Source organism: Cryptomeria japonica, chromosome 11, assembly GCF_030272615.1.
Source record: "Cryptomeria japonica chromosome 11, Sugi_1.0, whole genome shotgun sequence".
NCBI classification, from domain to species: Eukaryota; Viridiplantae; Streptophyta; class Pinopsida; order Cupressales; family Cupressaceae; genus Cryptomeria; species Cryptomeria japonica.
Window position 1 is genome coordinate 461,945,150 of NC_081415.1, and position 27,605 is coordinate 461,972,754.

Here is a 27,605-nt window from a genome sequence, read left to right on the forward strand (position 1 = left end):
GATTTTTTAGCATGAAACCTATTTTCTTCATCAAATTTGATGCCTATTTTTAGATTTTACCAATTTAGGTGGTATCAAAGTCTACGTTATATATTTTTGGGTGATGTTTCTAGTTGATCAACGGTCCATTAAGTCAACAATCAAATAACATCTCTAAAGTTATATACTTTAAGGCATTATTTGTCCTCTGCAACGTTGGCTATAGTTTTGTATTAGATCAACATTTGTTCTTAAGGATCTCAAATCAACAAGGGTTATGGGGTCGTTGTAATCCTCATCATTTAATTTATTGATCCAAGGTAGTGTTCATGGTTGTATGCAAAAGAGAATGAAAAAAATTGGTTTGACAGTCTATTCTAGCTTGCAGGAAATGAAAGCTAGTCTAAAGCACGCTTGCAAGAATTTAAAAGAGCACACTTGCATGAAAGGAAATGCTAATATATCTCACACTTGAGAGAATTTAAAAGTTTAAAATAATTCACACTTGCTGGAAATGAAAAACTTGTTACAAGTGTGGTTGTCGTTGCACCAAAAGGTTGACCTGTTAATGCCCGATACAACCACTAGACTTATATAATCTACAGGAGGTGGTTAAGCCATGTCACAAACCTGAGTGCTGTGTTCCACAAAACAAGGATGCCAAAAGTGAAAACCTTGCAACAATCCCCCCCAGTATAAGCGAGGGGTTTGAACCTATGATCAAGCTCTGATACCACTTGTTACAAGTGCGGTTGTCGTTGCACCAAAAGAACGACCTGTTAATGCCTGATACAACCACTAGACTTATAGATTCCACAAGAGCCGGTTAAGGAATGTCACAAACCTGAGAGTTGTGCTAAATAACACAAGTAGATCAAGGGTGCACACCTTGCAACAAAAATTGCTTGAATTTAAATTTACTCTAAGAAATTCTAGAAAATTCATTGCCAGAAATGAAACTAGTCTATCGTATTTCCTCAGGATGAAACAAGCCTTTCTAATCCCCCCCCCCCTTTTTCTTGATTGATTAAAATATATTTATAGAATTTTCTCATTCCATATATACCCAAACAATCAAATAAGAATGTGGATCCAAGATACTTTTTTTTGTGGGGTCATTTACAAAACTCAGAGAAAGCTGAAAGTGTTGTCCTTCATCCTGTCAATTTGTCTCAGTCATTTTCTATCATGAATCGCTCCTTCCCTATTGCGAATCTCGCCAAACCCTAAAAATTGGTTTTTATCCCTTGAATTCTTCTTTCCAGATCATTTTGAATTTTTGAATTTCATTGAGAAACAAGGGAGATATCATTGTTTTACTAAGACTGTGTTTTTCACAATTTTTGGGCGCTTGATTTCTAGGAAGTCTTCAAGCTCTCAAAGTGAATGAAGGAATTAATCATTAGTTTAGTTGACCAAATCATTTCTGATCATCAAGAGGAAGATTATACAATAATGCAATTGCATTGGAGTGCTTTAGTAACTTGAGTTATCTTTGTTGGAGAAAGATAATGCAGTGTAGTGTGCAACTCCAACTTGCATGAAACAGATACTTTGCCCATTGATTTAGGAATGACTGATGCTCCATGATTTTGCATGAATGTTGGAGTGTTTAGAGAGTCTCAAAGAGTCTTTTCTATCTTATTTTATTGTCTTTAAAGCCTTCTACAACATCTGGAGTTAATGACTAGAGCTCTTTGTTGCAAGTATTTTTTAAGCTACTTCTTGTCATGAGTTATAATTTAATAACTCATTCAACTACATTGTAACATTTTTCACACTCATACAGACACATTAGAAGCAATTTGGATCATATTTATTTACTAAAAATAAACCAAATATCTACTTCACATTTTACTTTAAACAATCTAAATAACTTCTAATTATTACTCAAATTCACTTTAACAACAATATACTAAGAAGAAATAAATGATTTTAATGGGTTAAATATGAGACAAATTATGGTCTCATCATCTCCTCCACACCTAAAATATTGCAGGTCCCTTTGCAACTCATAATGGGCCTTCAAATTTAATAAATTCACTTTTGTAACAATTGCTCTAGGTAGCTCTAGATGGCTCCCGATCAACATTTTAAATGAAATTCCATCTCTTGATAGCTCCATAAATCTTGGAATAAGCATTTAGGCACTTTTTATTATTCTTTTTGAGTGGATTGATAAAAATGAAAGAATTTTTAGTTGAATAAGAGTAAAATATTAAAGCAAATACCTTATTTTACCTCAGTTTTTCTTTTATGCAACCATCATGTACGAGTTGTAGTTTACTTTCCCCATGATGTATGCAAAGAGTTTCTTCAAATTTTGAGAGTTGAAACTTGATCCTTTGTGTTGAATAACAACTCAAATTGCTTCATCATTATTTTTTCTTCCATTCTTTTGAAGATTTAGTGCTAGAACTAGAGCCCAGGACTACAATAATCAATCATCCATGATGCCAAAATATTTGTAGCAAGTTTTGAGTGCAACAACTTGCATAGAAGTACATGTTTACAACCTTTGAGAAGAGGAAATAACATGTACACAACACTTATTTTCAGAAATCAAACATACCCTAACCAACTCTACTGAATGATGTAGAGAGGTTACACACAACCATTAACTAGTTGTGAAAAATATATTCCCTTTCTCATAATATGTTTCCATGCATTTAAATTTTTGAGAGAAGATGGTGAAAAGAATATGACAATTTTTTTGAAATCTAATGCTTCATCTTCATTTGAAATGGAAACATTCTCCATGACTTTTAATTCTAGCAAATGTATGGGCTGATTGGAGAGATATTATAATCCTTCCTTCTAATCTGGTGCATGCATGACTAGAATCAACCCCTTGTTCTTCAAATATCTGATTGGGTATCCCTCCTTCGACTTCAAAAATCTACTTGGGTAACCATTATTGGAGTTTGAAGATCTCCGAATAAGCCTCTCTTTTGCAAGCTTCTGTAATGAGGATAAAATTTCTTCATTGTATTCTCCACCTCTTAAAAGCAATAAACCATCAATTCTTTCTTTAAAAAAATATCCTTTGCTAGGACATGGATTGATGGTCCTCCAACTAAGGATATTTTGAAAAAAAATAGCAATGTTTCTCTTTAGATTTGGTATTTGGTGGTTTTGATTCGTTGTTTTGGGGGGTTTTTGAGAGAAAAATCTTTCTTGATGAACTTCTAAACCTAAAAGGCTGCCAAATTGATTGTCTTGATTCCCTAATGACACCTATCCCCAAAAATGGTGCCAAAAATGATGGATTAATTTTAATCCTCATAATGTAATTTATCGATCCAAGGCGGTGTCCATGGTTGTATGCAAAAGAGAATGAAGAAAACTAGTTTGACAATCTATTCTAACTTGTAGGAAATGAAAGCTAGTCTAAAGCGTGCTTGTAGGAATTTAAAAGAGTACATTTGCATAAAAGAAAATGATAATCTATCTCAAAATTACATGAATTGAAAAGGTTAAACTAATTCACACTTGTTGGAAATGAAAAACTTGCTTGAATTCAAATTTACTCTAAGAAATTCTTGAAAATTCATGGCTAGAAATGAAACTAGTCTATCTTATTTCCTCAGGCTGAAACAAGCCTTACTAATCCCCCCCTTTTTCTTGATTTATTAAAAAATATTTATATAATTCTCATTCCATATCTACCCAACCAATAAACTAATAATGTGGATCCAAGATCCTATTTTTGTGGGGTCGTTTACAAAACTTAGAGAAAACTGAAACTTTTGTTCTTCATCCTGCCAATTTGTCTCAGTCATTTTCTGTCATCAACTGCTCCTTCCCTATTGTGAATATCACCAAACCCTCAAAAGAGGTTTAACCCTTTAATTCTACTTTTCAGATCATTTTTAATTCTTGAATTTCATTGAGAAACGAGAGAGATATCATTGTTTTACTGAGACTGCATTTTTCACAATTTTTGGGAGCTTGATTTCTAAGAAGTCTTCAAGTTCTCAATGTGAATGAAGAAATTAATCATTAGTTCAGTTGACCAAATAATTTTTGATCATCATGAAGAAGATTATACAATAACACAATTATATTGGAGTGCTTTAGTAACTTGAGTTATCTTTGTTGGAGAAAGATAATGTAGTATAGTGTGCAACTCCAACTTGCATGAAACAGATACTTTGCCCATTGATTTAGGAATGACTGATGCTCCATGATTTTGCATGAATGTTGGAGTGTGTAGGGATTCTTCAAGAGTCTTCTCTATATTATCTTATTGTCTTCAAATCCTTCTACAATGTCTAGAGTTAATGTCTGGAGCTCTATGTTGCAAGTATTTTTTAAGCTTCTTCTTGTCATGAGTTATTTAATAACTCATTCAACTATATTGTAACATATTGCACACTCATATAGACGTATTAGAATAAATTTGGATCAAATTTATTTACTAAAAATAAACCAAATATCTACTCTACATTTTACCTTAAACAAGCTAGAGAACTTCCAATTATTACTCAAACCCACTTTTACAACAATATACTAAGAAGAAATAGATGATTTTAATGGGTTAAATACGAGACAAATTATGGTCTCATCAAAGGGTTTTAGGTCTTTTATGTTTAGCATTATCACAAAGTTTGAGTTTAGTGGTTTTTATTTTTATTTTATTTTTTTAGGCATTCTTGCCACCTGTTTTCTCTTGTTAGCCATGATTTTTTTTGGGATAGGAGGTCAGAGATAAAATACCCCCTTGCCTATCTCACGCAACATGTCCAAACAGAGCACATCTATTAGGGAAAGAAAAACCTCTACCCTTAAGATTATCTAAGGTCAAGATTTTGTTTTGAAGGATAGTCCAATAGAAAAAAATGATTTTAGGGATTAGACCCTTTATCCAAGCTTTAGACCAAAAATGATTCTCTGAGGGGGCAGGGGAAATAACACCATACATTGAAGAGACAGTGATGTTGCCTTTAGGTTCATATTTCCAAATAAGGGAGTCTTCCACTTTATTTATCCAAACAAAAGAAAGATGGTTCTTAAGATTAATAAGGTCCGGGTGAATACTTTCAATGTTCTTCCATTTATCACCTATCCAATACCCCTCAACCAAAGGGCCAAAGATTATAATACACGAGGGAGAAAAAGAGGTGCTTCTAGAGGACTGAGGAAAGGGGATCCCATTTCTCCTATCCTCTTCATAATTATGGCTAAATGTTTGGTAGAGCTATGGAAAGCATGGTGATGAGAGGAATTTTCAAGGGACTCCAACCTTCTTCAGTTGATCATACATGTTCCCACCAACAGTTTGTGGATGATACTATTGTCATGGGGGACTCAAGCATCTCAAAAGCCAGAACTCTTAAGGACACCCTATATAAGTTTGCTTTTGCTTCTGGCCAACTTATCAATTAGGTTAAAAGTGAAGTCTTTTTCATCGACACTCCTGAGAGAAGACAACATAGAATCAACAAAATTCTGGAATGTCGGATTGCTGATCTTCCTGCCATTTATCTTGGTCTCCCTCTGGGCATTGCACCACCTGATTCCTTTTGGAGTTCTTTGGTGGACAAATTTCACAAAAAGATTGCTGGATGGAAAGGTGCCCTTTTAAGTCAGCCTAGAAAGCTCCAACTTCTAAAAGCTTCTCTTCAAAGCATTCTTATTTATGCCCTTAGCCTCTTCAGAATTCCTGTTAAGTATGCCAATGCAATTGAGAAAAAAATTCTTTGGTCAGGGGTTGAGGAAAAGAAAAGAATGTCTCTTGTGGCTTGGATAAGGTGTGCAGACCAAAAAGTAATGGAGGCCTGGGCCTGAGAAGAATCCGGACCCTCAATGAAGCTCTCTTGTCTAAACAGGTTTGGAGACTGTTTCACTCTGACAGTGAATGGTGTAAAATCTAGAGAAGTAAGTACTCTCTTTTGTCTTCTTCTCTTCCCTCTTTTATCAATTCTGATTTCAGTATGAATGGGTCCCATATTTGGAATCATGCCTCTAAGTGTAAAGACAACATTGCCAAAGGGGTTAAATGGAATGTTGGCAATGGTAGGAAAGTTAGATTCTGGGAAGATCGCTGGCTTTTCGATAAACCTCTAGTTGATATCCCTGAATGGGCCTCTTTTGCTCCCTCCTGTATTAGAATCTTTGGCCCTTTGGTTGAGGGGTATTGGATAGGTGATAAATGGAAGAACATTGAAAGTATTCACCCAGACCTTATTAATCTTAAGAACCATCTTTCTTTTGTTTGGTTGAATAAAGAGGAAGACTCCCTTATTTAGAAATATGAACCTAAAGGCAACATCACTATCTCTTCATTGTATGGTGTTCTTTCCCTTGCCCCCTCGGAGAATCCTTTTTGGTCTAAAGCTTGGATAAAGGGTCTAATCCCTAAAATCAATTTAATCTATTGGACTATCCTTCAAAATAAAATCTCGACCTTAGATAATCTTAAGGGTAGAGGCTTTTCTTTCCCTAATAGATGTGCTCTTTGTCTTGAGGAGGAAGAGTCTGTGGACCATTTGGCTATCCATTGTTCCTTTACTGCTTCAATTTGGGAGAGACTCCTTAAGAATTTTTGCATTGATTGGGTTTTTCCTAACACTGTCAGTGATTTGTTCCATTATTGGAATTGTCACTGTGCTAACCCCTTTTTGAGATCTTTGTGGTAGCTATCTCTCCCTCACATTCTATGGGGGATATGGAAAGAAAGGAAGATCCGTATTTTCAGGGACACTTCTCTCACCCAGGATGTTATTTTCCAGAAAATTCAATGGGCTATCGTGGAGAATATTGGAATCATTGGGAATCCTTGTATTTCTGCCAACCCCATGGAAGCTCACATTTTAAGTTCCTGGAATCTAAAGAATGTTGGTAGTTCTGATCCCATTCTAAACAAAAGACTAGAAGCTAGATGGCATACTCCCCCACATGGTTGGCTCAAATTCAACTTCGACGGTGCTGCAAAAGGCAATCCTGGCCTTGCGGGATGTGGTGCAATCCTTAGAGATGAAAATGGTAATTGTAAGAAAATGATTGTTGTTCCTACAGGGAGCCAAACTAACCACAAGGTAGAAGCAATGGCTGCACTCCAAGGTATTCTCCTGGCCAAAAGATGGAACTGTCCCTATCTATGGATTGAAGGGGATTCTAATAACATCATCAAATGCCTAAATGGAACCTCTAAGCCTTCATGGACTATCAATAACATAATAAAGGTAGCTAGAGATCTCATCAACACTTTTGAGAAATGCTTCATATCTCATATCTATTGTGAAGCTAATGGTTCAGCTGACTGGGCAGCCAACGTGGTGGTCATTGAAGATAAAATGATCACATGGAAGGGTGAAGAGCACCTCCTCGATGACGTCAGATCAATCATTTTTAAGGATCGATACAATAGTACCCCAAAGATCATAAATGGACAAAGTAATGATGAAATAGATTAATAGGAGTGCTATGAGTAATTATAATAATGTCAGTACCATTTATTGCAAGATTTATGCTATCTCTTCCCATGCTTTCTGGGTATATTTGGTAGTTCCAAGAAATTTATTGCCTAAATCTCTCTACAACTCTCGACCTTTTGCTCTGAAAAAGTGAAAAAATGGGAGGAAATTGACGCCGCTATGAACCCAGCAACTGCAAGGAGTGGAAGCAAAAGGAGGTTGTCTGGAACATTTTGTAGAAGGGCAGGTTTTCAAAGTTTATGGAGAGGCTCCAAGGGCATGATGCCACAGTTACTAATTTCTTCTTCAAAAACTAGAGAAAGGGCACTCTGAAGATGGGAGATCAATCAATCTCCATATATGAAGACCTCATTGCTCAGGTCACGGGTCTTCGCAGGGAAGGAAGCAATTACTATAGAGACAGAAAATTGTGCAAGGAGGCCATCAAAAGGTATCCTGAAATGACAAAGGAGAAAAAGTGCATGGTTAAGCTAAGTAAAACTTACTATCCACCTAGGGCATTTGTTAAACCATGGAGGGAGGTCTTATTTTCTATAATGTGCTATGTAACCTTGGATGGTAGATTCACAAAAGTGTATGGCTACCATTTTATTTTGCTGAACCATTTTAGGTATTGATGAAAAAGTTAATAATCCATATTTTCTATTGTGCTCTATGAATGCTACCATCAAGGCCCATAAAGAGAACCCTAAGGTTGATACAACCATGCATCAAGGTCTCATGGTATTAATTTATGACCACCTAAAAGCCAACCAAATTGCCTGCCCTTAGCATTCTATCTCTGAGTCTGAGGAGGAAGGGTCAGATTCTATTTTTTCAATGGGTGAGGAGTCAGATAGTGATTCAATGAGTGAGTCTGAAGAGAGTCTGGATGACTCTGAAGTTGAAACTAGTAAGAAAAGAAAACATGTGAGAACCAAGCCTTCCTCCTCGAAGGGTAAGAAAAAATCTAAAGATAAAGCTCTCCAAATTAGCTCCTCCTTGGAGGAAGAGGTCTCTGAGGATTCTGAGAAGGAGGAATCCCGGTCTCCTTGGAATGAGAAAACCAAAATTTCAATTCAGACAAGGAACAAACAGAAGAAACAGGAAGTCAATGTTAAGGAGCTGAAGGAACAAGTGCAGAGAAAGAATCCGGATTTCGACCATAATTTGGAGGAGGAGACCTTTGGGGAAGGTTTTGAACTGAGAATAGATGGAAAAGTTGGTAAAATCATTGTTGGAGACATCTCCAACAAGGAAAAGGACAACTCTGGTGAGAAATCACCCTCCTCAAATCCTCCTCCTGAGGGTTTGAAGGGCTTTATGGACACTATTGATTGGATAATTACCAGTTACAAGAAAGCTGTGGAGGATAATAAGAAGCTCAACCACAGAGTCCAAATCCTGGAGACTATTAGTTTTGGCAGAGGCAAATCTATGGCAGAACAGGTTGAGGATTTGACCAAAATTGTTGCCAGAGCCGAAGAGATCAGAGATTCCTTTAACCCCGGGTTCGAGCAAATTGAGAAAGACCTATTTGAGAGGAAAAATAATGATATTGGTATGGATCAAAGAATGGAGGAAATTGATAAAAAAAAGTCAATAAAATTAAAGAAAGCCTTAAAAGCATTGTAGAACAAAGCTTAAATATTCTGAAGGTCTCAGCTGGCAATACAAAAATCCTCATCAGCAAGCTGGAGGAGGAGAAGGACTCCCTGGAGATTGAACTTGACATTGAAGGCACGGGAGAAGTGCAAGGAGCAGAGGTAAAAAGAAGGAGAAAAAGCCAAACAAGGACATGGAAGAATTCAAAGCTGTTGCGGCAAACTATGACCAGCTGGTGAATAAGGTGGAGGAGCTCCTTAAGTCTTTTTAGTTGTGTTGTGTTTTCTCTGGGTTTTCCTGCTTTGCTGTTCCTTTCTTTTGCTATCCTTTCAATTCACTGTCTTTTTTGCCAGTCATTTTGTAAGTTGTTCCTAGTAGATCTGGATGCTTTTTGATGAACTATTTTATGCTCCTTTGTTAAAGGTTTCAGGTCCTTACAACCTATTTTTCTTATTAATCAGAACATGTCCAAACAGAACAAAAACAAAAAACACTCCTTGTGACCTCATATATAATAAAAATTAAATCGAAAGATTATTTTTCCCCCTTTGAATGCTGTAGTTTTTTCTAGTCTAAGTAGAAGTCATACATCTCCTCTCAATACTTGTTTGGTAATTCCTTGTAGTCGTCCAACTCACATGAATATGAAAATAATTTAAAATAATAAATTGATACAAGCGAGGGTTTATAATTTGTTAGAAGTTTCTATGCATGTTTTTGGTAGCCATCCCTTGGTTATCCCCACAATCACAAAAAACCATATGTTACATCCCCCTTTTTCACTAATGCTATGTTAATGATTTTTTAATATTAATATGCGATGTTTTGTTGAACATAGGTTTATAATGCTTATGGAAATGAATTTGTTTGAAAAATCACAAAGTTTTATTGAAGTTATTTAATCATGCTTTTACATGTCAGAACTATCACGAGATTACGGGCTAACTACATTTTCTATGACCTAGTGGTTGTAGCAAATTCGTCATCCTCTAAGAAGGACCATCAGGTATAAGAGGTAAGCAAATCAAATATCAAAATACCATCTAAGACCCTTAATCCCATAAGTTTTATTCGTGTTGTGTTAGAACCTTAAGTTGGGTTGTGTACCTATTCAAGTTAACCGTAGTTTGTCAGTCAAGTTGCCAGGATTTTTTTATTTTATAAGAACTCATAATAATCACTTAGGTCATCGTATAATTGAGTTTAATTAAAAATTTGACTTGTAAAATCATCTTGGACTGTAAATTTCAACACTATATACATACATACATACATACATACATACATACATATATGTGTGTGTGTGTGTGTGTGTGTGTGTGTGTGTGTGTACATATATATGTATGTAAATACATATATACATATACATACACACACACACATATACATGTGTGTGTATGTATATATATGTGTGTGTATATATGTATATGTATACACACATATATATACATATATATACATATATATACATATATATATGTATGTATGTATGTATATACATACATATACACATATATATGTATATATGATGGCATGGAAATGGGGACAAGGCAACATAAAAGTTCAATGCTAATAAGTTAGTTTCAACCATAAAACCAAAACAAAGAACTAAAAACCATTCCAAACATATCAAAAGAGATTTCAAAAAGCATGAAATAAGTTTAACAAAACAAAATAAAGGAGAAGAGCCTCCCTAAGATGCTTCCATGATGCCTTTTGATGCTTCTCCCTTGTTTCTCCCCTCTCCAAGTCCCAAATGAGTTTAGCTCTCAACTTTTAGCACTAGCCATGGATGTCATATGGAGATTCAAGATGGTTGGATATGATAAAAAAAATGATATGCAAGTCTAGATAGTGATGCCATGAGAAAGCTCTATGCTAATACCAGTATAGTAACAACACTCCAATGCTTCCTCCTATGCTCGAGGAGAAGGGTTCTATTTATAGAAGAAATGGGGAAATGAAGGGTTAAGATTGAACAATCTTAACAAGGGTTAGGATTGAAAGGTATTCAATCCATGTGAGACTTTCAACCCAATTCCATGTTGACAAGTGTCACCATGAGGAGGCTTGAGAGGAGAGATAAGGAGCATTAAATGCTTGAGGGTACATGATGGTTACCCTAGGGGGTTGGTTAGGGTTAGGTTAATGGATATTCCTTTTATCCAAGGGTTAAATGGTTACCTTAGTGAAAGAAATAAATGCTTTGAAGAGACCCATGAGTCAAAAGGATGGTTAAGTTAGAGGAAAGTCTCTAACCAAAGGTCAAAGGTGAGTTAACCATAAATGGTTATGTAAGAGCCTTTAATGGTTTGGAAGACTTTAGAGGTTAACCATTTGAAGACATAAAGCCTTTAATGGTTATTGAAGACTTTGGAGGTTTTTGAGAAGTGATTTCCTTTTATTTAGGAATGTGACAATGATTAGGATAGGATTAGGCTAAATTGGAAGTGATTAGAAGAATCTAGAAGGGGTTTAGGCATGCAAGTGGATTTTGTAGGAGAATGCAAGTGGGGGGAATTTTGGGATTTTCAATTAAAATAAAATCATTTATTTCAATTAAATGGTGCAATTTGCATTTGGATAGATATTTAAATAAATATTAATTTATTTAAATGTGAATGTGAATTTTGGATTTTATTTAAATAAATTTTAATTTATTTAAATGAGAAAAAGGGGGATAAAGCATTAAATGCTTGAAGACTTTGAGGGAAACCATTAAAGGCTTAAGAAGACTGTAGAAGGAAGCCATTAAAGGTTTTAAAGACTTTAAGAAAAACTATTAAAGGTTTGAGAAGACTCTAGAAGGAAACCTTTAAAGGTTTGAAGACTTTAAGGGAAGCCATTAAAGGCTTGAGAAGACTCTAGAAGAAAACCTTTAAAGGTTTGAAGACTTTAAGGGAAGCCATTAAATGTTTCAAGTGGGTAAGGATAAATATGATTTTAAATAAATAATTTATTTATTTAAAATAGTGGTGAAACTTGCATTTTCTAGAAAGTACAAGTGGGTGAGGTTTTTAGGGATTTAAATAAATATTGATTTATTTAAATGTGAGACAGGGTATTTAATTAAACAAATATGATTTGTTTATTTAATTAAAAGTCAGAATATAGTTTAAGTGAATTAAATGAAATAAATTGAATTATTTATTTAATTAATAGGAGAAGAGCGTTAAGATGAATTAATTAAATATTGATCGATGGTTAAATAATCAAATAAATACTAAGTATTAATTTTATTAAGTGGACGGATTTGCGTGTCTACATTTGCCCCTCGTTGAGATGGTGTGGTTTATCGCGTTGTTTCAAAGAAAAATAAGTAAGCATAGTACGTGCCCCATCATGCACCAAGTCGGTGGTTAGGTATTCCCCCTAAAGAGATGGGACAAAATTTCAAAAATTTGGGTGATCTCTCAAAACTTTTAAGAAAATTAGGCATGGATAGAATGGAGGATTTAGGAATGGAGGAGAAGGGTAAGCCAGTGAGTACCGTTAGGTCATGCAAAAGATACAGTGCAAATGTAGTGTTGTGCTTTTGATTAATGTTGTACAATTGATCAAAATTGGTTGGATAGTCTGGTGCAATCGGTTGAATTGCCCTAGTTGAGTCAAAGCATGACAATTGACGTCAGTTGTTCGCATGGATAGGATAAAGTTTGAGTAAGTGAGTCAAATTGACCTGACGAGACTTAGAAAATTGATGTAATTGCCCGATGAAGTCAAGGTATCTAAAGCAAAATACTCGTTGAGACTTAGACAATTGATGTAATTGTCTATTTTGATTGTGTTTGATTGGTTGATCAATTGATAGTGTTTGCATTTTAGGTTGTTTGTGGTGTTTGTTGGACTTAGTGTACCTATTGAGACTAGGCAATTGATGTAAATGTCCATTGTAGTCTAGTGTGCGTGAGTCGATGTACCTGTGTAGACAGAGTAACTTGCTTTGCTTATAGGATGACATAGGTAACATAGGTTACACAACCCCTCCTTTTAGAGATGGACGATGATGAACGTGGCTTGATTGGTTTGATGGGACATGATGTAGGGTATGTGAAGCTGATGATCGAGATGGGGAAGTCAATTTAAGATAGAAGGTATGGAGGACCTAGGACTCATTCCTGTGGAAGAGGATCAAAATAGAGTTATCCGTTGACATGAATGGGGTGTGTATCATTGTACTCAATCATGATTTTAGGGATAGTCCTTCAGACATAGCTTTCTCATAGCAACCCTATTCCTTGCGTATGGATGCATACAAAATATTTATAATGTATGATTGAACATATGTATGAGCAATATACAACAGAATGCAATATAAATAGATAAGATGAAATGACGATCCATGGCTTATTCATAATGCTTTATTTCCTCATTGAGCATAGTACTACTGATCTTGGCCGAGGTATTAGAAACAAAGGTTGAGTATTTCACCTATAACCAAACATCGCAGACAAGGAACGTTCACCTCCATTCTGTTTTATATACAAATGGTCGAGGTATATGGTGTAGTTAGTAAGCCAGAGTGATTCATGACTATATTTTTTTATAGGATCTCGTAGCTTAGTGAACTTCTCACATAGACATCATTAGTACATGCCCCAAAACTTCATTGGAACAATCCACAACCAGAAAATAAAGAAAAAAGATATCATGAACCATCTCAGCCACTCTAATCACTTCTGGATATCCTAGAGTAGCGTAGGAACCTGATATAAATGAAAAAAATTCAACCAAGTGCCTATCAGCCAAACATAATTTTCTTGTCAAAGAAAGATGTTACCATGTCTTGTTTGTAAGGAAGGATGCATCCTTGTTAAGACGGTTGTGCTTAAATGTTTGATTGGTTGGTTGATTTGATAGGTGTTCTGTTAGGCCCACTATGGAAAGCTAATGTACTGAGAGGGGAGGGGTGAATCAGTACTTCAAAACTTTTCTTCAATAATAACTTTACTGTTATGCATAAACCAAATAGTGCAGTAACATAATATAAAGCTAAAACAAATAGATAACAATCATACATGATTCACTCCATAACATATATATTTTGGTTACGCAGAAACTCTTGGTTAGAGAGAAAAATTGTGGTGGGGATGGCACCCACAACTTCACTACTGCAATAATGAAGAGTGCTCGGTTAGAGCTACATGTTTAGCTATTTCTGATAGCTTACCCTATTAGGAGTAACAAGATATGTTAGATCTACCTTGCTAAAGGATTTTACAACACTTAATCTAAACGCTGCACCTGGTTAGAGACTTTACACTTTATAGACTTGATTAGAGTCTTTTACCCTGTTAAAGGTTTCTCTTACAACTTCAAAATATTACAATAAATCATTAAAAATATCTGCAACTTTACATCTGGAATGTTATAGCAGATTCTATATGCTCAGAATAGATTACCTTGCTTATAGCATACCTCGGTAACCCATATAGTAACTCGGTAAACCCTTCTGTTTACTCTGTTATTTGACTGTTCTCTGAAATCCTTCTCGATGACCTCTATGTCTCTGTAACAGTCATATCACTTAGTGCTTTTACATGTCTTGCTTCATATATCTCTATATCTTCCTTTCTGTCATGCTACATGTATATTTCTGATCTTAACCCATGTTATATAAATAGATCTCTTATGACGGTGATTCTTTCATTTCTTCGATCTTACAAACATGTTTTATCGAATGAATAACCATGCAAAGTATTTCATTGGTTAGATGACCTCAAAATCATACACAATCTTTAAGTGCAATTTTCAATGTGATAACGGTTAGGTGTTCCTCGATCTTGTAACATGTTTTCATATGTATGTCCAGGTTCAATGAATCTGGTAACACGTTTCACTCGGTGTATAACAACTCGGTGTGTTATCTTTGCTGCTCGGTAGTCATGAAATGATACTCGGTAGACAGCTCGGTGTATATTACGTTCTGAGACTACTTTCTTCAATAACCGACTAGACTGTGCATACCAACTGAATATCTCGGTAGTAGTAACTGACTAGAGTATATAGAATAACTTTGAACATAAAAATAATGGCCACTTGATAAGTAGTAACAATCTCCCCTTTTGACATTAGTTGAGATGTTTGACAAAAACTACTTTCAAAGTTATAACTCAATAATCTATATACTTGCAAAATTTGACTATACTGACAGTATATACAATAGTCAACGAAATAGTAAATCTAGATATACTCCCCTTATCGATATACTTGTAGAAAACTCTGACTTTGCATGCTTGGTGATCAATGTTCTGTGTACTACTCTTGATCTTTGCTTACTGTCCTGTTCACCACTCGGTTCACTGCTCTTGGATACTCTACTTGCTCTGCTCGGTATACTCCCCCTGTATACCATACTCCTTTTGTTTGATACTTTGAATACTACACTCCCCCAATATTGTATCACTCCCCCTTTTTGACAAACATCAAAACTTAATTACCATTCGGGGGTGGTAACTGGTCAAAAATGCATTTGTACTTGGTCCGTGCTTCAGTGAGAATGACAAAGAGTGCAATCTTTACACTGTCCATTAAAGAATTCTGTGCTTGAATATCAACCAATAATGATATTAAGCCATCTAGAGTGCTTCCCTCTTGTGTACTAGATAAGGAGGTGGCTCAGTTGATCTGTTCTTGGATGGATGAAAGACGAGGAAGGAATAATGTCTGTAGTGTCATTATGTCCATTTTGATCTCGTGTTCTTCATTTCTTAGGTTCAATTGTTGAGCCATGAGCTGTTGTAACCTTGTATAGAAATTCTGAACTAAATTTGGCTCTGTGGTCAACTTATTTGAGAGATCGGTGATCTCTTTCTCAATTGCCTCTGTTTTATTCTTAATGTCTTTAATGAATAAAGAAAATGTGTAGAGTTTTTGAAATAAATAAAGAATGTGCTTGAGTCGAGGAGTCAACTCAACAATAAATTTGACAAGTTTAACTTTGCCAATAGCTATAGCTTTCTGTACCTCTTCTATCATTTTTGCAGTGAGCTCTTTGTCTTTTAGCTTGCTCAAATACTCCGATGCATCTACTCCAGATGTCTCTATCTTTGTTAGGAGTTCATCCAGTTGAATGTGGAATGCTGCATCTGTTGATACTATAGCTTCAGGTAGCATATCTTTCAAGAGTGCTTTCACCTTCTGAATTACCTTATTTTTCTTTTGAATGGCCATTTGTTTCTCTTGTTCGGCCTTTGCTTTGCATAGTTCACCGAAATCAATGAGTGCTTGTCCCTTTAATTTTGATATATCTACATTGGGCAACACTATTGGTTTCAACTTTAAAACTATGCTTTTTCATCTCCTTTTCTTTACCTTTCACCGATGGAACTAAGACAATGGCTTGTGAGGCTTGATGACCCTCGGTAGGTTGCTCGGTAGAGGCAACACTTTGGTTGGTTTCTTTAGCCTCTGTAGAGTCCTTTGGTGTCTCGGTACTTGGTGTCTCAGTTGCAACATTTGTAGTGCTAGAAGGTGCTTGAGATGTCTGTTCTTCAGTAGCACCTTCTCCTGTTGTAGACATGTGACCTTCGGTGCCTTGATCCATGTCATGAGGGGTTTCGGTTGAGACAGGTTGTTTGACCGGTGGATAAGGCTGAACTTGTTCCAATATTGATTCACTAGATACAAGTTTTTCATATGCATTTCCTTCTATCATTTCCTGTTCCGGTGCCTCTGTATCCATGACATCTTCATCTATATGAATGGTGTCAGTAGGGTCTTGCTCGGTAACATCAAGATCTTGCTCGGTGACATCAACAATTTCAACTGTAACTTGCTCACCGACATCCTTGATTTTAAATATTTCCTGCAATTTTGCTTTTGTCTCATTTTCAACTTCAATATATAGCCCATTCATCAGTTTTAAGGCTCTCTGTTTGACAAGAAACTTTGAGTTGTAGGTTGTCAGATGTTCTTTTATTTCAGCTACTGACATGTCAGGAAAGAGATGAACCAGACTTCTTTCTCTGATCTATTTCTCTGAGTCTATTGCATACTTCCACCTATTATCAATATGCAAATAAAGTTCATTCGGAAGTGACTTAGCTAGTTCCAATGGAGCCAACCGGAATTTTAGAAGTGTGCAGATGACAGCTTCTTCAATTTGTCTCTTCTCATCATTATTTTTGGTTTCATATTTAACATATCTAAATGATACAAATCCTCCATATTCTTTCAGATTAGCACAGACGTTTTCAACACTATGTACATTTACCTTCTTGCTTTTGACAATTTGAAATTTGCTTGCATCCTCTGATTCGGTATCACTAGACTCTTTTGCCAAAATGAGTCTCCGAGTAGATTTCTTGTAGGTCTTTGTTACCTTGGGAACAATAACACTCTTTGTTTTCTTACTCGGTGAACCTGCAGATGCTCTAGTGTTAGGTCGCTTTGGAGGTGGAGTCGGTGAGGCCTTTGATGTGTCCTGTTTCTTTCTCTTCAACACTTTTCCCTTAGGCAATTCGGTGCTCAATGTTATAGCTGCCTCTTGGGCTTTAGATTCCTCTTTGGTAATGGTAATGGTGCCTTTGATAGGTGTAGAGGAAGAGTCTTCTCCGAATTTCTCCGATAATGCCTTTATCATCTTTCTTGCCTTTCTTGTAGCTTTGGGTACTACAATGCTCATTTTTACTTTTTCCTTTACTTCTTCATAGGTTCCATACCTTAGCTCGGTGGCATGTCTTGGAAATGTAAGAAATGCATCAATTTGCTATTGCGTGATGTCAAAATCAATCTCATAACCCATTGGTGACAAAGATTGAGTTCTTGGTTCTACAACATTCACATAATAGTAATCAGTGTCAACTTCAAAACATATGTCATTTTTGTATTTCTCCACTAGCTGGGGTGGAATCCGGTACCTGTTATGCATTTTTTCTTGGAACTTACTGAAGTAATCATCCATAATATCATTGAAATTATCACCTAACTTCTTAATGAAGTCATTGATCTGATGGGTGATTGGTCGGTGTAGCTCCCAAACAACTTTACTGACTGATGGAAAGAATTTTTCAAAATAGAAAAACATGCATACAAGTAATGATCCAAAATTTAGTGTATTAGCCAAGTTGTTTTTCTTCGGCTTCCTGATGGTGTTCAGATTCTCAAACAGGTTCTTCAGCAACACCTCACATAGATCAATTTTCATTCCCTTTTTCACAATTTTGTATGCTAGGTCTACTGCTGCACATGGTACACTATTTTCCCTTGCTGATTGGAAGAAACAGTAACCTATTACTCTTATGGCAAATTTTAGTTCTTCATCTATGACATTGTTCAATTTCAATCCTCTGCAATCTGATTCCACTCTGGTTAAATTGATCAATTCCTTTTGTGATATCATCTTTTGGGCTCGGGCATGATCATAAATAGGGTAACCCGTAATCAGATGAATAATTTCCTTGGTAATCTTAAATGGTTGCTCTTCTAGCCACATGAAATCATCGTGAACTCTGATCAGAACAAACTTGACCCACTGGGGTTTGAACACACGGGGATAGGTTAGGGCTTCAGTTAATCCCTTGATCTTAATGTGCTCATACTTGCTATTCAATTTACCATCGGTACACAGCTCATCATAGGTGTCTTTGATTTCAACATGACCGAGTTCTTCAACACGACATTTGGTGAAGAATCTCACATCCTCGACTAACAACACTCTATCCGGGATGAGTGAAAAAGTGGTTGTCATTCGGTTTAGATGCAACTTTGGGAGTCAAAGAGTATTTTAGTGAGGGCTTCTCTACATTCTTGATAACAATGGGAGCTTGGATCTTAGGCGCCATTTTAGATTTCAGATAAAAGCTAACAAAAGATCCTTAGGGTTTCAGGATTTCAAACGACAGACGCTTCACACTTAGCAAATAATAGCAACTTGATAAGATCAGTAAACCAGCTTAACAATGCGTTGAGATTGATGTAAATATCTTGAATTTGCTTTGTAGGAGGTTTGATCACCTTAGATTCGCTTTGCTCTGTTCTCTCGAAAACTTGGTGAGTTGAAAATGACCGCGAAAATGCTTTTAAGTACACAATATGCCTTATCGAGCTCCCTGCAGGTTAGGTCAAAAACATTAAATGCACTCGGTTCCACTAAACCTTCTTTCCTTTTTTTCTCTTTAACCGAGTAACCAAACTTCCTTCATACACTGACTTGACAGGCTTCCTGTATTCACCGACTTGATAGGTTTCCTGTAAAGTGCTTCAAAAGACTTTGATAGAATTTCAAACTTACTATTACATCTTAATTATTTAGATTTGAATTAAGTACATGATAAAATAGGAACTGTTAAGATTTAACCTTGATAGAATGCAGTCCCTTCATACCTTTACCGATTAATTTGGAATAGGAGCACCTAACTCGGTAGGTAAGGTGCTTTCTTCATTTGACACAATTTCCTTCTTTTTCCAAATCATCTTTAATTTGTCTTTTATTTCTTCAGTGTCTTTTCTAGGTTGATCTCTGCAATCTCCAGCCAAGTGTCCAACTTTGTGACAATGAAAACAAGCCATACTAGGATTTCTCCATAATCTTCGGTTGTACATCCCAAACCTTATAAAATAGTTGGCACTTATATGTCCATATCTTCCACAACATTCACACCATATCCTTGTATTATAATCCCATGGTACTGCAGAATATTGTCGGTAAGGATTTGTGTGAGCTTGGTAACCTCTAGCATTTGCTCGGTGTGCAAACCACATATAGTTCTTTTGCTTAAACCAACACTTCTCGGTACTATGTCCATTTCTATTGCAATTTTTACAAAACCCTTTGAATTTTGCCTTCTGATAATTGTTTATAGACTTTGTCCTACATTGTTTAGATGTGTGACCATATTTATTGCAATTGTAACAATAACCATTGGACTTAGTGACATTCGGTTGCTTACCTTTTCTAATTTGGCACATGTTGGCACTATGACCTTGATTTCCATAGCAGTTGCAAATAGGCTTCTTTCTTTTGATGTTGTTCTTGTTTCTAGCTTGCTTTGATGATTCTCCTCTCTCGGTAATATGAATTCCCTTTTTGATAGAGTCTTTTCCTTTGTAATCGAGTCCTGCATCTTTGTTGGGTCTTCTTGTATTCAAATGCTCATCCAACATCTTTGATGCTTCATAATTCTTCTTCAGTGTTTCTTTGGATTTCTTCTCTGTTTAAAGTTCATCGGTCAACCTTGATACTTCAAGTTTCAATGCTTGATTCTCATCATCCTTCTAAATTGCTTCATGATGTGCATAACCTAGTTGTTCTGACAGATTTTATTGAATTCCAGTCAACCTTGTGATTTCATCATTCTTATCAGATACTAAGACTTCAAGTTGTTGTTTCTCTCTTTGTAGATCTCTTACTTTATCCTCGACTGTCCTTAATGCATCACGATTTTTAGTCATCTGTGTGCTAAAATGTTCATGTTCTCTTTTCATTGCTTTTAGTTGATCAGCCAGTGCTTTGTTCTTTTCTCTCAATACTCCAATCATTTCTTCAGTTTCTTCAGATATACTATTCTCAGATTATGTCTCAATTTGTTCCACTAACTCTTGAGAGTCCTGCAAATCATCAGATAATCTTCTTCTTACTTTCAAAGATTTCTGCATTTGCCTTTGCATGTCTGCAATCACTTGATTAGCATGATCTAGCTCTTCTTGCAGATACACAATCCTCCTAGATTGTTTATAGCCTTCCATTGATAAGATCTTTCTCTTTAGGCAGTTAAACCCTTTTCTAAGATTGAAGCTCTGATACCAATTGTTAGGCCCAACATGGAAAGCTAATGTGCTGAGAGGGGAGGGGTGAATCAGTACTTCAAAACTTTTCTTCAATAATAACTTTAGTGTTATGCATAAACTGAATATTGTAGTAACATAATATAAAGCTAAAACAAATAGATAACAATCATACATGATGCACTCCGTAACACATATTTTGGTTACGCAGAAACTCTTGGTTAGAGAGAAAAACTATGGTGGGGATGGCACCCACAACTTCACTACTGCAATAATGAAGAGTGCTCAGTTAGAGCTACATGTTTAGCTATTTCTGATAGCTTACCCTATTAGGAGTAACAAGATCTGTTAGATCTACCTTGCTAAAGGATTTTACAACACTTAATCTAAATGCTGCACCTGGTTAGAGACTTTACAATTTATAGACTTGATTAGAGTCTTTTACCCTGTTAAAGGTTTCTCTTACAACTTCAAAATATTACAATAAATCATTACAAATATCTGCAACTTTACATCTGGGATGTTATAGCAGATTCTATATGCTCAGAATAGATTACCTTGCTTATAGCATACCTCGGTAACCCATATAGTAACTCGATAAACCCTTCTGTTTACTCTGTTCTTTGACTATTCTCTGAAATCCTTCTCGGTGACCTCTATGTCTCTGTAACAGTCATAACACTTAGTGCTTTTACATGTCTTGCTTCATATATCTCTATATCTTCCTTTCTGTCATGCTACATGTATATTTCTGATCTTAATCCATGTTGTATAAATAGATCTCTTATGACGATGATTCTTTCATTGCTTCGATCTTACAAACATGTTTTATCGAATGAATAACCATGCAAAGTATTTCATTGGTTAGATGACCTCAAAATCATACACAATCTTTAAGTGCAATTTCCAATGTGATAACGGTTAGATGTTCCTCAATCTTGTAACACGTTTTCATATGTATGTCCAGGTTCAATGAATCTGGTAACACATTTCACTCGATGTATAACAACTCAGTGTGTCATCTTTGCTGCTCGGTAGTCATGAAATGATACTTGGTAGATAGCTTGGTGTATACTACGTTCTGAGACTACTTTCTTCAATAACCGACTAGACTGTGCATACCGACTGAATATCTCGGTAGTAGTAACCGACTAGAGTATATAGAATAACTTTGAACATAAAACTAATGGAAACTTGATAAGTAGTAACATGTTCATTGTTTGAGTAGCTCAAAACGTTGTTTTGTGTCTTTTGTGATGTTTATGTACAAGGAACAGATTTTTTGCAATGTTTTTGATTGTTTTGGATATTTTTTGTCATGTTTTTGGATTTTGAATGTTGTGAATGTTTTTTGTGTTTTCTTCAGGATATTTTTCAAATGTTTTTGGTATTTTCTGATATTTTACGAATATTTTTTTGTATTATTTCAGGATGTTTTGAATGAGTAACTTAACGAGTCACAAGCATGGAGAATCCACTCCAATCATTAGTTTAAGAACATTCCCCTCAGTTAAGTGTCGGTATGAAAGAGTGACATGGGACACATGAGGCAATAACCTTGATTGCAGATAAATAACAAGCCATGATATAAATGATGGATAAATGGATGTAATCGAAACAAGTCTAAAAGACAATGGAGCCAAAAAGCATGAAATAAGTTTAACAAAAAAAAATAAAGGAGAAGAGCCTCCCTAAGATTCTTCCATGATGCCTTTTGATGCTTCTCCCTTGTTGCTCCCCTCTCCAAGTCCCAAATGAGTTTAGCTCTCAACTTTTAGCACTAGCCATGGAGGCCATACGGAGATTCAAGATGGTTGGATATTCTAAAAAAAATGATATGCAAGTCTAGATAGTGATGCCATGAGAAAACTCTATGCTAATACCAGTATAGTAACAACACTCCAATGCTTCCTCCTATGCTCGAGGAGAAGGGTTCTATTTATAGAAGAAATGGGGAAATGAAGGGTTAAGATTGAACAAATTTTAACAAGGGTTAGGATTGAAAGGTATTCAATCCATGTGAGACTTTCAACCCAATTCCATGTTGACAAGTGTCACCATGAGGTGGCTTGAGAGGAGAGATAAGGAGCATTAAATACTTGAGGGTACAAAACATATCAAACATATCAAAAGAGATTTCAAAAAGCATGAAATAAGTTTAACAAAACAAAATAAAGGAGAAGAGCCTCCCTATGATGCTTCCATGATGCCTTTTGATGCTTCTCCCTTGTTTCTCCCCTCTCCAAGTCCCAAATGAGTTTAGCTCTCAACTTTTAGCACTAACCATGGATGCCATATGGAGATTCAAGATGGTTGGATATGATAAAAAAAAATGATATGCAAGTCTAGATAGTGATGCCAAGAGAAATCTCTATGCTAATACCAGTATAGTAACAATACTCCAATGCTTACTCCTATGCTCGAGGAGAAGGGTTCTATTTATAGAAGAAATGGGGAAATGAAGGGGTAAGATTGAACAATCTTAACAAGGGTTAGGATTGAAAGGTATTCAATCCATGTGAGACTTTCAACCCAATTCCATGTTGACAATTGTCACCATGAGGAGACTTGAGAGGAGAGATAAGGAGCATTAAATGTTTGAGGGTACATAATGGTTACCCTAGGGGGTTGGGTTAGGGTTAGGTTAATGGATATTCCTTTTATCCAAGGGTTAAATGGTTACCTTAGTGAAATAAATAAATGCTTTGAAGAGACCCATGAGTCAAAAGGATGGTTAAGTTAGAGGAAAGTCTCTAACCAAAGGTCAAAGGTGAGTTAACCATAAATGGTTATGTAAGAGCCTTTAATGGTTTGGAAGACTTTAGAGGTTAACCATTTGAAGACATAAAGCCTTTAATGGTTATTGAAGACTTTGGAGGTTTTTGAGAAGTGACTTCCTTTTATTTAGGAATGTGACAATGATTAGGATAGGATTAGGCTAAATTGGAAGTGATTAGAAGAATCTAGAAGGTGTTTAGGCATGCAAGTGGATTTTGTAGGAGAATACAAGTGGGAGGAATTTTGGGATTTTCAATTAAAATAAAATCATTTATTTCAATTAAATGGTTCAATTCGCATTTGGATATATATTTAAATAAATATTAATTTATTTAAATGTGAATGTGAATTTTGGATTTTATTTAAATAAATTTTAATTTTTTTAAATGAGAAAAAGAGGGATAAAGCATTAAATGCTTGAAGACTTTGAGGGAAACCATTAAAGGCTTAAGAAGACTGTAGAAGGAAGCCATTAAAGGTTTTAAAGACTTTAAGAAAAACTATTAAAGGTTTGAGAAGACTCTAGAAGGAAACCTTTAAAGGTTTGAAGACTTTAAGGGAAGCCATTAAAGGCTTGAGAAGACTCTAGAAGAAAACCTTTAAAGGTTTGAAGACTTTAAGGGAAGCCATTAAAGGTTTCAAGTGGGTAAGGATAAATATGATTTTAAATAAATAATTTATTTATTTAAAATAGTGGTGAAACTTGCATTTTCTAGAAAGTGCAAGTGGGTGAGGTTTTTAGGGATTTAAATAAATATTGATTTATTTAAATATGAGAGAGGGTATTTAATTAAACAAATATGATTTGTTTATTTAATTAAAAGTCAGAATATAGTTTAAGTGAATTAAATGAAATAAATTGAATTATTTATTTAATTAATAGGAGAAGAGCGTTAAGATGAATTAATTAAATATTGATCGATGGTTAAATAATCAAATAAATACTAAGTATTAATTTTATTAAGTGGACATATTTGTGTGTCTACATTTGCCCCTCGTTGAGATGGTGTGGTTTATCGCATTGTTTCAAAGAAAAATAAGTAAGCATAGTACGTGACCCATCATGCACCAAGTCGGTGGTTAGGTATTCCCCCTAAAGAGATGGGACAAAATTTCAAAAATTTGGGCGTTCTCTCAAAATTTTTAATAAAATTAGGCATGGATAGAATGGAGGATTTAGGAATGGAGGAGAAGGGTAAGCCAGTGAGTACCGTTAGGTTATGCAAGAGATACGGTGCAAATGTAGTGTTGTGCTTTTGATTAATGTTGTACAATTGATCAAAATTGGTTGGATAGTCTGGTGTAATCAGTTGAATTGCCCCAGTTGAGTCAAAGTGTGACAGTTGATGTCAGTTGTTCGCATGGACAGGATAAAGTTTGAGTAAGTGAGTCAAATTGACCCGACGAGACTTAGAAAATTGATGTAATTGCCCGATGAAGTCAAGAATTCTAAAGCAAAATACTCGTTGAGACTTAGACAATTGATGTAATTATCTATTTTGATTGTGTTTGATTGGTTGATCAATTGATAGTGTTTGCATTTTAGGTTGTTTGTGGTGTTTGTTGGACTTAGTGTACCTATTGAGACTAGGCAATTGATGTAAATGTCCATTGTAGTCTAGTGTGCGTGAGTCGATGTACCTGTGTAGACATAGTAACTAGGTTACACAACCCCTCCTTTTAGAGATGGACGATGATGAACATGGCTTGATTGGTTTGATGGGACATGATGTAGGGTATGTGAAGCTGATGATCAAGATGGGGAGGGTGAGGTGGGGAAGTCAATTTAGGATAGAAGGTATGGAGGACCTAGGACTCATTCCTGTGGAAGAGGATCAAAATAGAGTTATCCATTGACATGAATGGGGTGTGTATCATTGTACTCAATCATGATTTTAGGGATAGTCCTTCACACATAGCTTTCTCATAGCAACCCCATTCCTTTCGTATGCATGCATACAAAATATTTATAATGTATGAATGAACATATGTATGAGCAATATACAACAGAATGCAATATAAATAGATAAGATGAAATGATGATCCATGGCTTATTCATAATGCTTTATTTCCTCATTGAGCATAGTACTACCAATCTTGGCCGAGGTATTAGAAACCAAGGTTGAGTATTTCACCTATAACCAAACATCGCAGACAAGGAACGTTCACCTCCATTCTGTTTTATATACAAATGGTCAAGGTATATGGTGTAGTCAGTAAGCCAGAGTGATTCATGACTATATTTTTTTATAGGATCTTGTAGCTTAGTGAACTTCTTACATAGACATCATTAGTACATGCCCTAGAACTTCATTGGAACAATCCGCAACCAGAAAACAAAGAAAAAAGATATCATGAACCATCTCAGCCACTCTAATCACTTTTGGATATCCTAGAGTAGCGTAGGAACCTGACATAAATGAAAAAAATTCAACCAAGTGCCTATCAGCCAAACATAATTTTCTTGTCAAAGAAAGATGTTACCATGTCTTGTTTGTAAGGAAGGATGCATCCTTGTTAAGATGGCTGTGCTTAGATGTTTGATTGGTTGGTTGATTTGATAGGTGTTCATTGTTTGAGTAGCTCAAAATGTTGTTTTGTGTCTTTTGTGATGTTTATGTACAAGGAACAAAATTTTTGCAATGTTTTTGATTATTTTGGATATTTTTGTCATGTTTTTGGATTTTGAATGTTGTTAATGTTTTTTGTGTTTTCTTCAGGACATTTTTCAAATGTTTTTGGTATTTTCTAATATTTTATGAATGCTTTTTTGTATTATTTCAGGATGTTTTGAATGAGTAACTCAACGAATCACAAGCATGGAGAATCCACTCCCGTCATTAGGTTAAGAACATTACCCCCAGTTAAGTGTCGGTATGAAAGCATGACATGGGACACATGAGGCAATAACCTTGATTGCAGATAAATAACAAGCCATGATATAAATGATGGATGAATGGATGTAATCGCAACATGTCTAAAAGACAATGGAGCCATAGCCTTTACGAATGACACTTGTGTACCAGGTTTTCACCACCATACTTACCCAAGGCACCACCAAAGTGGTTTTTGCCGTTTGGATGAATGATTTTTCTTTATTATTTTCTTGATTTTTTTATTTTTTAAAATTTTGTTCAGGACTTTTTCTGATTTTTTTTTTTTTTTTGTTGGTATTTTCTAATATTTGATGAGCCTGATGCTATGCACAGCTTATGTATGAAACTTTTTGAGATGCATGCTATTGATTGGATTTGCCAGTGGTTCTCCTCCTAAAGTCGCTAACTGATAAGCCCTAGACCCGAAGACTATAGTGATGACATATGGACCCAGCCAATTGGATTCAAATTTGCCTCGGTGTTCTTGATTTGGTTGATTGCGAGGATTATCTCTGAGAACCAGATCTCCTACCTTAAATGTGTGAGTTTGACCCTATGATTGTAGCTTCTTCTCATGTGCTACTGATAGGCTTTTAGGTGATTGTAGGTAGCTTGTCGCTTTTCATCAAGAAGTTCCAAGTCCTGAAGACGTGAGACCTTATACTCTTCATCAGTAATCAAATTGCGCAAGGAAACTCGTAGAGATGGTAATTCAACCTCAATAGGCAATATAACCTCTGCTCCATATACAAGTGTGTATGGTTTGCACCTGTAGGGGTTTGAATACTAGTTTGATATGACCATAGTGCAGGATTCAAATGAATATGCCAATCACGACCAACATCATTGATTGTCTTCTTGAGGATCCTCAATATGTTTTTGTTTGAGGCTTCTACTTGACCATTACCTTGTGGGTAATATGGGGTGGAGAAACGGTGTTGGATATGAAACTTCACACAAAGTTCACGAACATCTTGATTTTTGAAAGGAAGCTTATTATATGTGATGATGGACATGGGTACACCATACCGTTAGATGATGTAATTGAGGATGAACGAGGCGATCTTCTTGCCAGTGACTTGGGTAAGCGGAATGACTTCGATCCACTTTGTGAAGTATTCTGTGGCGGTAACAATGAATTTATGACCGTTGGATGAAGATGGATGGATTTTACACACAAGGTCAAGTCCCCACTAACAAAAGGGCCATGGTGTTGTGATAG

General features: G+C 35.7%; 1 protein-coding gene across 1 annotated transcript; it reads left to right on the forward strand.

The window, feature by feature from the left end:
* The first annotated feature begins 8,237 nt into the window (after positions 1–8,237).
* LOC131860246 (uncharacterized) lies at positions 8,238–26,309 on the forward strand. The gene is made up of 3 exons (XM_059214627.1): positions 8,238–8,846; positions 9,056–9,163; positions 26,292–26,309. The coding sequence occupies exons 1-3, from the start codon at positions 8,238–8,240 to the stop codon at positions 26,307–26,309; spliced, it is 735 nt and encodes a 244-aa protein (XP_059070610.1).
* Positions 26,310–27,605: the final 1,296 nt, after the last annotated feature.